Below are 12,808 nucleotides of genomic sequence, written 5' to 3'. Positions count from 1 at the left end.
GGGTCTCATGGGTCCAGCTAAATGCCAGCACAGTTAATTTCATTAAACTGCAACAATGGGATAACAATGGTACTTAATTTACACACAGGGGTGCAAGCAGGAGAAACCCTAACACACACATAGATGAAAGGACATACTCAACAGAAACCAAAGCACACAAACTTGCACACTTTGTACACCAGGCATACAGAATGGGCAGTTCAGTGAGTATATACATACTGTACATACATGCAAGCACAGACACACACTCACGTGGGGGAATGAGAATTTCTCCTGTCTGTGAACAATGGGAAACTCACCAACCAACTGAGAGCCAAGTAGGGGGGGGGCAGGACCCAAATACCTTCCTGAGGATGGAACCACTGTAGCTGAAATGAATCTTGCTGTGGCATTTTTCTCTGCAGTTCCCTTTTCATGCGGAATAGCCTGGCTGTGCTTGGCATGTGTATTGTTAGTATTTACAAAGATCATCATGACACAACAGTCTCTTACATGTCTGAGAGGGTTTCTTAGCTGCAACTAGCACGTAAAAGAAGTCACTCTGTTGATCATCTGCACACAAGTTTGGCTCAGTTGGCAAAACACAGTTTTGTCACTTCCCTGTGGAGTTAGATCAATCTCACTAATAATGAATGCACACAGAAAGATTCACAAATGTATTTCGGATTTATTGTATGTATAATTTACTCTCCACAAATATTTTTTAATGCACTCAAAATACTTGTTAAATTGTTACTATTTATATAAATGTAAAACAAATCCACAAATAAAAAAACAAGGTTCATAAATATATTTCTGATGCGCACACACAAATATATGTATTTAAAAGTATTTGCAATTTCCATCAAAAACATATTTGGATGTGGTTACATTAATATACAAACTGTTGAACCTGCATTTACAAACTAACTATAATTTGTAAACTTCACTGCATTTGTGTGTGGGGTTTTTTGAGACTCCCTTGATGAGGCTCAGTTCACAAATGCATTGTATCTATAGCCAATCAAATACTTCCTTCTGCTTCAGCCAATCACGTAGATGGGAGAGACTAAACCATGGATGCCTTGTGGGAAGACCCGCCCCTAATCTGCCTCTGATTGGCTATACTGTTCCAGGCATCTGCTAAAGCCTAGAGCTAGGATGGTAACCGGTGCTACAAACTAGGCAGGCCTAGGAGGAGAGCGACTCAGCCATGGCAGCTCATGTTTTTGTTCCAGTCTTTGGCCCAGTGTGCCTGAAATCAGCTGTATATATGAGGGACTGCTTCTCTCACAGAGCATACTTTTAATGAGGCGCCTAAAACAGAAAAACAGCACTTGCTCTGTTACCACCCTATCAATCAGAGGAGTCGAACACATGGGAATTTCTACCACCTGGTGTTCGAGATGCAACTGGACAGTGAGCACCACCATCAGTACTTTTACATGAATGCCCAGTAAATGGATAATCTATTATCCGTTATCAGCAGACAACTCTAAAGGCAAACTACAAACTACAGGCAGCCCACTGAACCCAAGCAAAGGCTTGTTCGTTGCAATCAGGTAAGATGATGTTCTAGGCATGTATTCTGTTTATTTTCATCTCCCAATAACAGTGAAGTATAGGTACAAGATTAATCTTGACGAGTAAAATTCTACCCCGTTAACATTTAACTATGACACTATTCAATACAAGTTTCCATTGGTCACCCAGCAAGCTGAAATACCTGGGTATTCAGGTGGACAAGGCTATAAAGAATTTATATAGCCTCAACCTTTTGAATCTGTTGCAGTTGGAAGATGATTTGAAGTTGGAAGATGATTTGAATCAGGGGATGAACCTCCCTCTTACTTTAACAGGCCAAATTAATTTTATAAAAATTTACGTCTAGCCTAAATTTTAATACATACTTCAAACCCTTCTAATTCATGTTCTCTCTACATTCTTTTCCTCACTGTACAAACTGACCAGGCAGTTTATCTGGTGAGGTAAATCCCCAGGGATCTCTTTAGACAAACTTATCCTAGGTTATGCAAAAGGAGCGTTGAAACTTGCTAATTTTAGACTGTACTATTTCCCGCACAATCTAGATTTTTAGTTCAACTGTTTGATGAGGACCCCCCACCCTCATGGCTGAACATTGAGAGGCTAGAACAGAATGAGCTCACTGTCTGATATGTTATATAAATGGGATGTAAAAGTCGATCAGGAGTATTAACTTTAACCCCTTCATAGTCCACTCAGTCCAAACCTGGTTCAAAATACACAAGATGTTTGGCCGAGATAGTTTCCTGTCTCCCAAGACTTCCTTGTGGGGAAATAGGCTTTTCCTATCCTGTACCAGAACAGACATTTTGAGTCTTTGCCTAAAAAGAGTATCACTCGCTTAGAACATTGTTATATGGATGCGACTTTTATGTCCTGAACAATTAAAACATAAATATCAACTATCTGACAAAGGCTTTTTCAAATACCTACATTTAAGACATTTTATAAGGGTAAATCTACAAGGATAGTGGAAATTACCAAATATGCCACCCATTAAGCAACTTTTTCACAACGGTCAACCAATGGTTAGAACAATCTATGGTTTATGAAGCCCTTTTACGCCAATGTCTGAACCAGAAAGATCTAGACTGAGGTGGGAGAGGGATCTAGGTACAGAGATTGATCCAATATTGTGGAGTAACCTATAGCAATGGCATTATGTGCCCACTAAATTTAAGATATAGGTTAACCCACTTAAATTTTTTACATCATATTTTCTCACCCCTTCCAAGCTACATGGTTTAACCCCAATCTCTCATCTCTTTGTTTTAGATGTGGTCAAGGTGAGGGCACCATACTTTGACAGTGGAGTAAAAAAGTAAGTTTTTGGCAGGGGATCTTTGATGCTTTTCTACAATTCATGGAGTTACTTTTCCAATGGAACCCGAGATATTTCCTTTTGGGTGACCTATTTCTCAACCCCATTATTATTATTATTATTATTATTATTATTATTATTATTATTATTATTATTGTCTGTTAACTTATTTATGAGACGTCTGTAATGTACAGTGAGTGTCTTTGTATTGTCAATGTGTGGTTTGTATTCTATTTGAAAAACAAAAATAAAAAACTGACGTACAGGAACATTAATACAAATAATCATACTTGCTTGTTTAAAATCACACAGAATAAGTATAGATAAGTTATATGGTTCTCAACCAAAAAAACTATTTGTATTTTTTAAATGTAGCAAATAAGTTGAGGGCATCATAAAAACACACAACTATTTACATGGCAAAATGTATATCAAAGAGCACTACACAAAGTTATAAAATTATTAGGCACAGCCTTTACAATTTCCCATAGTCTATGCTTAAGTTCTGTACGTTCCAGTCAAACTCACCTGGGTCAAGCAGTTGCCTTGTCATATGTCCTATTGGAGCAGACGGGTAACTGACAGAAGAGGTACTGGGAATTGACTGGAAGTGATTATGTTGCCAGTGCTGTGGTGGTGGTGGGTAAGAGGCAGGAACTTGGGAAAGGGTGCAGAAGGATGACTCAATTTCATCCAGCAAATTTAAGAACCTGATTTTTGCCTCCTTTTTACCCTTTTGGTTTAGGCGGTTTAATATTGGCACCAAACTTAGGGCAAAGTAGCGCATCTCTTCCTCGTCCGTTGGCACAGACTGTTTGGATGGTGGTTCTTGAACAATTTTAAGCAGCCTTTGCTCCACTCTATCTTGTGCCCTCTTCTATAACTTCCCTGCAGAGGTGGAAGGAGTTTTGCTAGAAGGCCTTGATGATATTGGCACCCTTCCATTATCCACCTGACTAGGTGTGCTTTGCCTGGCACCCTGGGGATTCACAGAGGTGCTGTGGTGGCCTGCTCCAGGTCAAATGGTGTTGAAGCAGATGATCTGCTTTCTTCAGGAATTGTTGATGCAGATGATCTGCTTTCCTCATAGACACCCTTTCGTCCAATGAGGCCTGTAGATTCTCTGGATGAGGTGCTTGGCTGCAGGTTGTTTTTAGAGCTAAAACAAAATGTTGATATGGTTATTACCAATACATACAGAGAGAAGGAGAGAGAAATCATAAGAGTGGGGACAAATCAGACCCTGGTAATTACCATGGCATCTGTGTCAGCAGTTGTATATTCGCTTGTTTTATTGACTTCAAGAAAGCTTTTGACTCTATTTGGCATGAAGGGCTTTTACATTGTGGTATAGGGGGCAAAATGTATGATCTGGCTCAATGTATTTGGAAAATAGATGTGCTGCAAAAGTTGGAGACAAACAAACTGAATCCTTCACCCAGGGAAGAGGTGTTCGTCAGGGCTGCAACTTAAGCCTGACTTTATTTAATGTGTAACCATAGCAGCATCAGGGAGTTTCAACATGGCAGAGAATACACTAAAAGAAAAAGCTTGAAAAGCTCTAAATGCAATTAAGAGAACATTTTCAAATGGTTTAATCTGGTTTAAATCTGGTTTAAAATATTTGATAGTCATCCAGCCCATTGCGCTATATGGTAGTGAAGTATGGGGTCCACTCAGTCATCATAACTATACCCGTTGGGACAAACATCCAAGAGAATATTTACATGCAGAATTCTGCAGATACATTTTACACTTACACAGAAAAACACCAACAAATGCATGTAGAGCAGAATTAGGCAGATACCCACTGATCATTAACATTCAAAAGAGAGTGTTCACATTTTTTAATCACCTTAAATCCAGCCCCCTAGACACCATCCATTCCAAAGCCCTCCAAACCCAAAAGCTGAGCCCAGAAAAGAGTCCCCTATGTCAGTTAGTGCTGAGACTAACTGCCCCCCCTCAGACACACTCTGACCAGTCTCACAACAGCACTGCTTTCCATACACCAAGCAGAATAAAACAAATTATAAAGCAATGTAAAGAAACCATTTTAGAACATTGGAAAGAAGAAACTAAAAGTCAAAGTAGATTAGAATGTTATCTGGCCATAAAAAGAGATTATGAATTGGCAGACTATCTCGCTACTGACAGAGATAGAAATTAATTGAATTGAAATTTAATTCAGAGACGGAGAAAGAGAGGTGTGTTTTTATATATTTTATATTATATTTATTTATATATTGTTGTTACGGACAGATCAGGCCGGAGACACAAGGAGAATCGTGAGTGCTTTATTTAAACACAAACAACGTGGATTTGGGTATGGTGGGAAAGCTACTGTATAAGTCTGGATTAGACGGAGATCTGGAGCGGAGTGGGAAGTCCAGACGAGAAGCTCGACTCGAGCCAGGAGACTGACGTAACTCCCACAGAAGACGAGAGAAACACGGAGACTGGAGCGGGTGTGAACACTCACGGGAGACTGGAGATACACGGAGACTGGAGCTGGTGTGAACACTCACGGGAGACTGGAGAAACACGGAGACTGGAGCTGGAGTGAACCACACGGAGGACAGGAACACGACGGAGCCAGGGAAGAGGTACTGAAGAGCGGTTGCAGGGAATAGTTAGGTTTAGACGAGGTGAGTCCAAATTGTTCTTAGGCTACAGGGGAACTAACGTTCTGTCCTTCACCATGAACGAGACCGGACACTGACTGACGTGAGGAGCTGGGTTTTATAGGTGAGTGGAGTGGCTGATTATGTGCAGGTGTGCTAAGGGTGACAGGTGCTGGGAATTAATACTCAGGTGAGGAGGTGAGGTGTGGCTGTGATGTGGTGGAGAGAACATGACAGACTGTGACAATTGTTGTCATATTCTATATTGTACTGAAATATTTTAGTGTTGCAAATCGTAAAGAAGACATTTACCTTCTTGGCTGGAGATAGGGCAGCAGGAAGGACATCACCTGGGTGTATTTCCACTCTTGGCAGGCTCTGTTTTGTTGTTGCGGGCAAGTGCATCTCTGAGATATTTCCATCTAATCTTGCAGTCATCCGCTGAAAATAAACAGAAGTGTGAATACATGCATAATTATATATGCTCACACTACTGTAAATAATTCAGTTCAATTTTATTTATATAGCGTCAGTTCATAACAGAAGTTATCTCATTGCACGTTTCCTATAGAGCAAGTCTAGACCGTACTCTTTATAATATTATTAATATAAACAATGTTTCCCGATAATTCTATAGGCTCTGATAAAGTTTGAGAGGAGAGAAGACGAGAGGAATCATAAGGAATCAAGAGAATTGACAAATAAGCTCCTGTATATAACCAAAAAATTATGAGTATAGATTATATCTATTATTAGCTATAATCAAAGGGGCCCACGCATGATACGAGTCTGTGCTATTACAAACAAGAGCAGAGTGTGCCTCCCCCCTCACACACACACACGGCCAGCTCCCGAGGGCTGAGGCGTTGTGGTGGTCTTCCTCTTTTATGGAGAGCAGGTTGATCTGGGTGAGTGGCGTGGAAGGCGTCGAGCAGAGGGGGGTCAAGGATGTCATGCCGAGGTACCCATGAGCGCTCCTCGGGACCGTAGCCCTCTCAGTCTACCAGGTATTCCAGTAGACCACCACGGCGCTGGGAGTCCAGGATCTCCTTTACCAGGTATGCCGCTCCGTCCTCCAGAATGAGAGGAAGGGGAGGGTTCAGCTGCTGCGCCAGGCTCTGTGGAAACAGAAACAGAAGGGTGGTGAGGTTTTAGGAGGGACACATGGAAAGTTGGGTGAATTCTGTACTGAGGTGGTAATTGGAGCTGATAAGTGACTGGGTTGGTCTGATTGGTGATGGTGAAGGGACCAATGAATCTGGGACTTCTTGCAGGGCAGACGCATTCTGATGTCTCTGGTCGACAGCCAGATCTTCTGACCAGGTTGATAGACTGGGGCAGTGGATTGTCTCAGGTCGGACGTCATTCTGCGTCTGCAAAGAGCTTGTTGCTGCTGATGGTGAGCTGCGTCCCAGATCCTCTCGCTCTCTCGGAACCAGTAGTCTACTGCAGGTACCTCCAAAGGTTTGCCTGACCACGGGAAAAGAGGGGGTTGGTAGCCGAGTACGCACGGGAAGGGAGTGAGTCCATCTCCGTCTACCCGTTGGACTGCAGATGGTACCCTGATGAGAGGCTCACGGTCACACCTAGGAGGGAGAAGAAGGTTCTCCACACTCGTGAAATGAACTGGGGTCCCGGTCAGACACTATGTCTTCGGGGATCCCGTAATAGTGGAACACGTGGTTGAACGATCGGTCGACCACCAGGATGCAGGTGTTACTGTCAGAGGCAGGCAAATCGGTGATGAAATCCACTCCCAGGTGTGACCAGGGTCTGTTGGGAACAGGCAGAGGAAGTAGCTTGCTGGCAGGAAGGTGGTGAGGGCTCTTTAAGATGGTGCATTCCTGACATCCCTGTATGTACTTTCTCACGTCCCTAGCCATGTTTGGCCACCAGAAGCGCTCCCTTAGCACTGAGAGGGTTTCATTGGCCCTTGGATGGCCAGTGCCCAGAGATGTGTGGGAGGAGTGGATGAGTGGAGTTCTGCAGACATATTGCAAGCTTGAGGGACAGCCGGTGGAGTGTTGGCAGAGGAATTGGAGGAGGGCACCGAAGTTTCTGACCATTGTATGGGACTGACGATAATGTTCCTATGGATGATGGACTGAGGGTCTTCATTGGTCTCCTCGGAGGAGTGTAGGCGGGATAAGGCATCTGCTTTCACATTTTTGGGACCATGACGGTAGGTGATACGAAATTGGAAACGGGTGAAGAATAACGCCCAATGGGCTTGGCGTGGGTTTAACCTTTTTGCGTCTCTGAGGTACTGCAGATTCTTGTGGTCAGTGAGTACAGCCAATACCTCCACTCTTCCAGGGCCAGTTTAATGGCAAGAAGTTCCCTGTTGCCAATGTCGTAGTTCCTCTCCGCCGGGCTGAGTTTGCAGGAGAAGAAGGCACATGGATGGAGTCTGGCTGAATTCCTCTGCTGCTGAGAGAGCAGCGCTACTACCTCTGTGGTAGAAGCGTCTACCTCCACAATGAAGGGCTGCTCCGGATCAAGGAGCGGTGCGCTGGTGAATGCTTCCTTCAACATGTTGAAGGCTTCTTCTGCGGCTGGTGACAAGGACAGAGACTTGGGCTTAGTACAGAGGAGATTGGTGAGCAGATATACTATGGAGCTGTAATCTTGGATGAATCTTCTGTAGAAGTTGGCGAATCCGAAGAATTGTTCTTTGAGTTCTTTGATGGTGGATGGAGTGGGCCAGGTCCTTATGGCTTCTACCTTCCCCTCATCCATCTGGATGCCACTGCTGCTGATGATGTATCCAAGGAACTGCACTGAGGGTTGATGGAAAGAACATTTATCACTCCTTTAGGAAGAGCTGGAACTCCCTCAGGCGTTTCAGGACCTCCGCAACGTGGTGGCGATATTCGGCCATGCACTGGGAGTAGATCGGGATATTATCAATGTAAACTAGGACAAACATGTGGAGGAACTCCTGGAGCACCTCATGGATGAAATCCTGGAATACGGAGGGGGCATTGACGGGGCCAAATGTATTCGTAGTGCCCTGTAGGTGTCACAAAGGCTGTCTTCCACTCCTTCCCCCACACGTATCCGAATGAGGTTGTAAGCGCTCCGGAGGTCGAACTTGGTAAAAACAGTGGCACCGTAGAGATGTTCTAGAGCCGCTGGGACGAGGGGAAGAGGGTAATGGAACTTGACGGTTATTCTGTTGAGACCCCGGCAGTCGACACAAGGCCGCAAGCCTCCTTCCTTTTTGGTCACGAAGCTTGAAGCAGCAGGGGAAGTAGAAGGGCGGATGTAGGCTTGCTGTAATGCTTCCTTGTTGTACTCCTCCATGGCCTTCTGCCCTGAGATGGATCACAGATATATTTTCCCACGGGGCACTGGCTCACCCGGAAGTAGATCAATAGCACAGTCCTGTCCCGTGGCCGGTGTTGAGGCTTTCTTCAGGCAGAAAACATCACTGAAGGGGGAGTAACATGACGGTAAGTGGAGTACACAGGAAGCGTCTCAGAGCGAGGAGCAGGGGATTGGGGTCAGTGAGGGAAACAGTCTGGGAAACAGGAGTCGCCCCACTTCAGGATTTTGCCGGTGGTCCAAGAGATGATGGGATTGTGCTGCTCCAACCATGGGTGCCCTAGGATCACATCAGCGGTGGAATCCTCCAGAACCAGAAGATGTAGATGTGCCAGGTGTAATAATCCGACCTGGAGCATGACTGGACCAGCACTCAACTGGACACGCTTACAGCTGAGGGGTTGACCTGTCCCGAAATGGATTTGGTAGATGGACGGCGTAGTTTTGGTCTTGAGCTTGAGCTGGCGGCTGAGGGGACCAGAGATGATTTTATCCTGTTCGATGCAAACCAATGATCTACGTGGACATCCTGTCCAAAATCATCTGGCTAGAACAACCACTGGTGGAAGGCTGGAACCAGACATTCGGGGCTACTTATATGAGCCAGAATACAGTGTGGAGGAATTATGGTGAATGGAGGAGGAAGAGGCCCCCACAGCCAAGAGTCAAGCACAGCCAGCCAGTGAGGATGGCGGTGCAGAGCTTTAGAACGTAACTGCTGTGAAACAATCAGAAAATAACGTTTTATTTCTCTGATACACTGGCTTTCTCACCCACTGCTCCCTCTCTTCGTTCACTCTCTAGCTTGCTCGACCACCTCTGCTCTCTCTCTCTCTCTCAAACAAATGGACACAAACCAATGCAATAGTAACAGTGTTTTGTACTAGCACAGCAATGTTTTGTACTAACACAGCAACGTTACAGTGTGAAAACATACAATACACGTTTTTTATGAGGCTTAGACCATAAAAACAGTGAAAGAAACAAAAATAAAACATAAGCAATAGCACCATAAAAAACAATAAAAAGAATCAAACAAAACATAAGCAACAACAGACCTTTAAAAACACACAAGATTGCAAACACAAGACAGCACAAGGCGAGACAAAGGCCTGTTTGAAAAAAAGTCATCAGCTGCTTTGTAAAGGCGTCAACAGAGACCGCAGAACGTAAGTCTATAGGAAAGGCGTTCCACAGTGTCAGAGCCACCACTTCAAAGGCACGATCACCTTTTGTTTTCAGTCAGGACGCGAGGGACAACCAGTAAGCCCTGGTCAAAAGACCTAAGTGACCTACTGCTGATATAAGGGTGGAGCAGGTCAGAGATGTCCTCAGGTCCCAGGGATGACTTGCTGAGGCAGGTGAAAAGGGAGTTGCAGTAGTCTAGCCAGGGTTATATAAAAGTGTGAATGATCATCTCTTGCTCAGGTTGTGATACAACAGCCCTGAGTTTTGCAATATTTCTTAAATGGAAAAAACATGTAGGGGTCAATGATTTCATGTGTTTGTTGAAGTACATAGCCTGATCAAATACACTGAGATTTCTGAGATTAGACTGTACAGGTGAAGAAAGGGACATAATACACTGAGCAACTTTGAAAGCTAAGCTACAGTGGTGTGAAAAAGTGTTTGCCTCCGTCCTTATTTCTTATTTTTTTGCATGTTTGTCACACTTAAATGTTTCGGATCAGCAAACAAATTTAAATATTAGTCAAAGATAACACAAGTAAACACAGACAGAAACCAGCAGCAACTTTTTCTAAAATGTTTGAAATAAAAGGTAGCTTTGATATAGGCCTATAGTTTTTGGGAAGGGATAGATCAAGGTTAGCAACTACATGTTTAAAATAAGCTGGGCGAAGCAGTATAAAATTCATGGCCAAGTTGGATAATCAGAAAAGGGAGTAGACTGGTTTTGAGATGTGTGTAACAATGAGAATGATGTCAACCTCTCGAGAGATTTGCATGTTTTTTTTTAAAAGTAAATATGATGCTTCAGTTCAGCCAGCATGTGGCTAGCTTGGTTTAAGTATTAACAATTGTATTTCTCTGTGGAAATGGACATAAGAAAGTGGTTTACCAACAAAAAAAGCTCACCTAATGAGGATGGTCACTTAGCAGGTACAGCCACACTACAAGAATCAGCTATCGCTAGCAGTTTTGTAGATTGCAGTAATGAAACAGGAACTAGTGTTGATGTTACTACCAAGCTAGCAACTGCAGCAGGGACACGTGCAGCCACCACTGTGCCATCTCTCCTACCATCTCCTCTACCCTCTCCTCCACCACCACCACTACCAGGGCCTGGGTCGCCGTTGGGACCTGGTAACGTTAGTCCTGTCCATGGTGCTCATGCAACTGTCACGATGTCACTGTTTTAGTGACTTTGTTTTTCTCTGATAACTGACTTGTATATAGGTAGTCCAATGAAAGCAGTCAGTGGACTGCTGATGACGTGCTGACATGCTGCGGTAAGCGTATTGTGTCATTTCCGGTCACCGGTGTTTGTGTTTTACTAGTAGCGTATTTCCGCTGCTCTACCTCATCACAGTTAATGTCGTTAAATAATAATTGTTCAATATAGTGATTAACTGCTATTAACTTACACTAGTTCTGCTCAAGCACTCATAGCTCTCTCCTTCTTTTAACGACTTTCTCGCTAATCCCACAGTTTACACGCTATTCAGTTTTGCTAGCTACCGTTCTTTAGCTTAGCAGCTAGTGATGGCTTTTCTCTCTCCCTCTAACTCTCCTGCTCTCTCCTGCTCAGTGTGTCAGATGTTTAGCTATTCCTCTGCCTCCTTTAGTAATAATGGTACATGTAATAAATGTAGTTTATTTGTAGCATTGGAGGCGAGGCTCAGTGAATTGGAAACGTGGTTCCACACCATGGTAACTCAACCATTAGCTGCTCTAATTAGCCAGCCCCCAGTAGCCGGTACGGACCGACCAGCCGGGAAACCAGAGAGGCTGGGTGACTGTCCGAAGGAAGCATAGCCCTAAGCAGAAGCCCACGGTTCACCACCAGCCTGTTCCAGTTTCTAACAAGTTCTCCCCACTCAGCGACACACCCGCTGAGAAACCAACTCTGATTATTGGCAGCTCGATTTTGAGAAACGTGAAGTTAGCGACACCAGCGACCATAGTCAAATGTATTCCTGGGGCCAGAGCGGGCGACGCTGAATCCTATTTATAACTGCTGGCTAAGGATAAACGTAAATACAGTAGTAGTTTTCTCTGGGCCCCTGCCAAACCTGACCAGTGATGACATGTTTAGCTGCATGTCTTCATTCCGCCCCTGGCTGTCGAGGTGGTATCCAGTAAACAATGTGGTGTTATGGTGGGCCACAGAGCCCCCCCGGTCTTTGTATGTCTCTTTGTACCTGTCTCTCCTCGTGTGTTCTGGTTGTCCCCTGTCTGTCCTGGTGTGTAAGTGTGGATGTGTCTGTGCTCTGGGCTGGTTTCCTCATCTCCCGTCTGTGACTGATTACCAGCACACCTGGCGCCAATCGTCTCTGATCAGCACAGTTTATCTTCTGGACTCATCCACGCTTCCAGGGCCAGATCATCCTCCGTACATCCGTACGAGTATTCGTAACAGCTCCCGCAGCGCTTTATGTAAAGTTTCGGTTTTGTTTCTTTCTGCAGTAATAACTCCGCTTGTCTTGTTGTTTCAGACTTTCGCTCTGCCAGTGACTACCGCCTCAGTCTGCCCTTCAGATCACCCGGGCCTCAGCTACCTCACCACTTTCGCCATCGAGCCGATCTTCACCTCCGGACACTGCCGGCCATCCACACCACACGCCCGGCTCCAGTGATCTTCCACCTAGTCGGCTCAGTCTTCCCGCTACGCTCGCCAGCCTGGAGCCTACTCACCTTGTCACCGTCCGGAGTGCCGTCAGTCACCCCTCCAACTCGGCTCTGCCGGATCCTCGGAGAGGCCACGGGTGACGCCGGACTTAGTATTCATCAGTGTCAATAATAATCTGCACAATAAAAACCATCACGTTCA

At 44.6% G+C, this 12,808-nt stretch overlaps 1 protein-coding gene across 3 annotated transcripts; it reads left to right on the top strand.

The window, feature by feature from the left end:
* The first annotated feature begins 695 nt into the window (after positions 1-695).
* LOC122882930 lies at positions 696-12,808 on the top strand. Of its 3 annotated transcripts, none has more exons than XR_006379496.1 (3): positions 696-1,541; positions 2,800-2,845; positions 12,474-12,808. XR_006379496.1 is itself a non-coding variant. In XM_044210903.1 (3 exons), the coding sequence occupies exons 1-3, from the start codon at positions 1,429-1,431 to the stop codon at positions 12,776-12,778; spliced, it is 429 nt and encodes a 142-aa protein (XP_044066838.1). In that variant the 5' UTR covers positions 696-1,428; the 3' UTR covers positions 12,779-12,808. The 3 variants fall into 3 exon arrangements, 2 of the variants coding, with proteins under 2 accessions (XP_044066838.1, XP_044066837.1); XM_044210903.1 differs by having other exon boundaries at positions 2,800-2,810; XM_044210902.1 differs by lacking the exons at positions 696-1,541; positions 2,800-2,845 and adding an exon at positions 12,010-12,378.

This window comes from Siniperca chuatsi, linkage group LG10 (genome assembly GCF_020085105.1).
Source record: "Siniperca chuatsi isolate FFG_IHB_CAS linkage group LG10, ASM2008510v1, whole genome shotgun sequence".
NCBI classification, from domain to species: domain Eukaryota; kingdom Metazoa; phylum Chordata; class Actinopteri; order Centrarchiformes; family Sinipercidae; genus Siniperca; species Siniperca chuatsi.
Note: the sequence above shows the minus strand (reverse complement) of the source record. Positions and strands in the feature narration are given on the sequence as shown.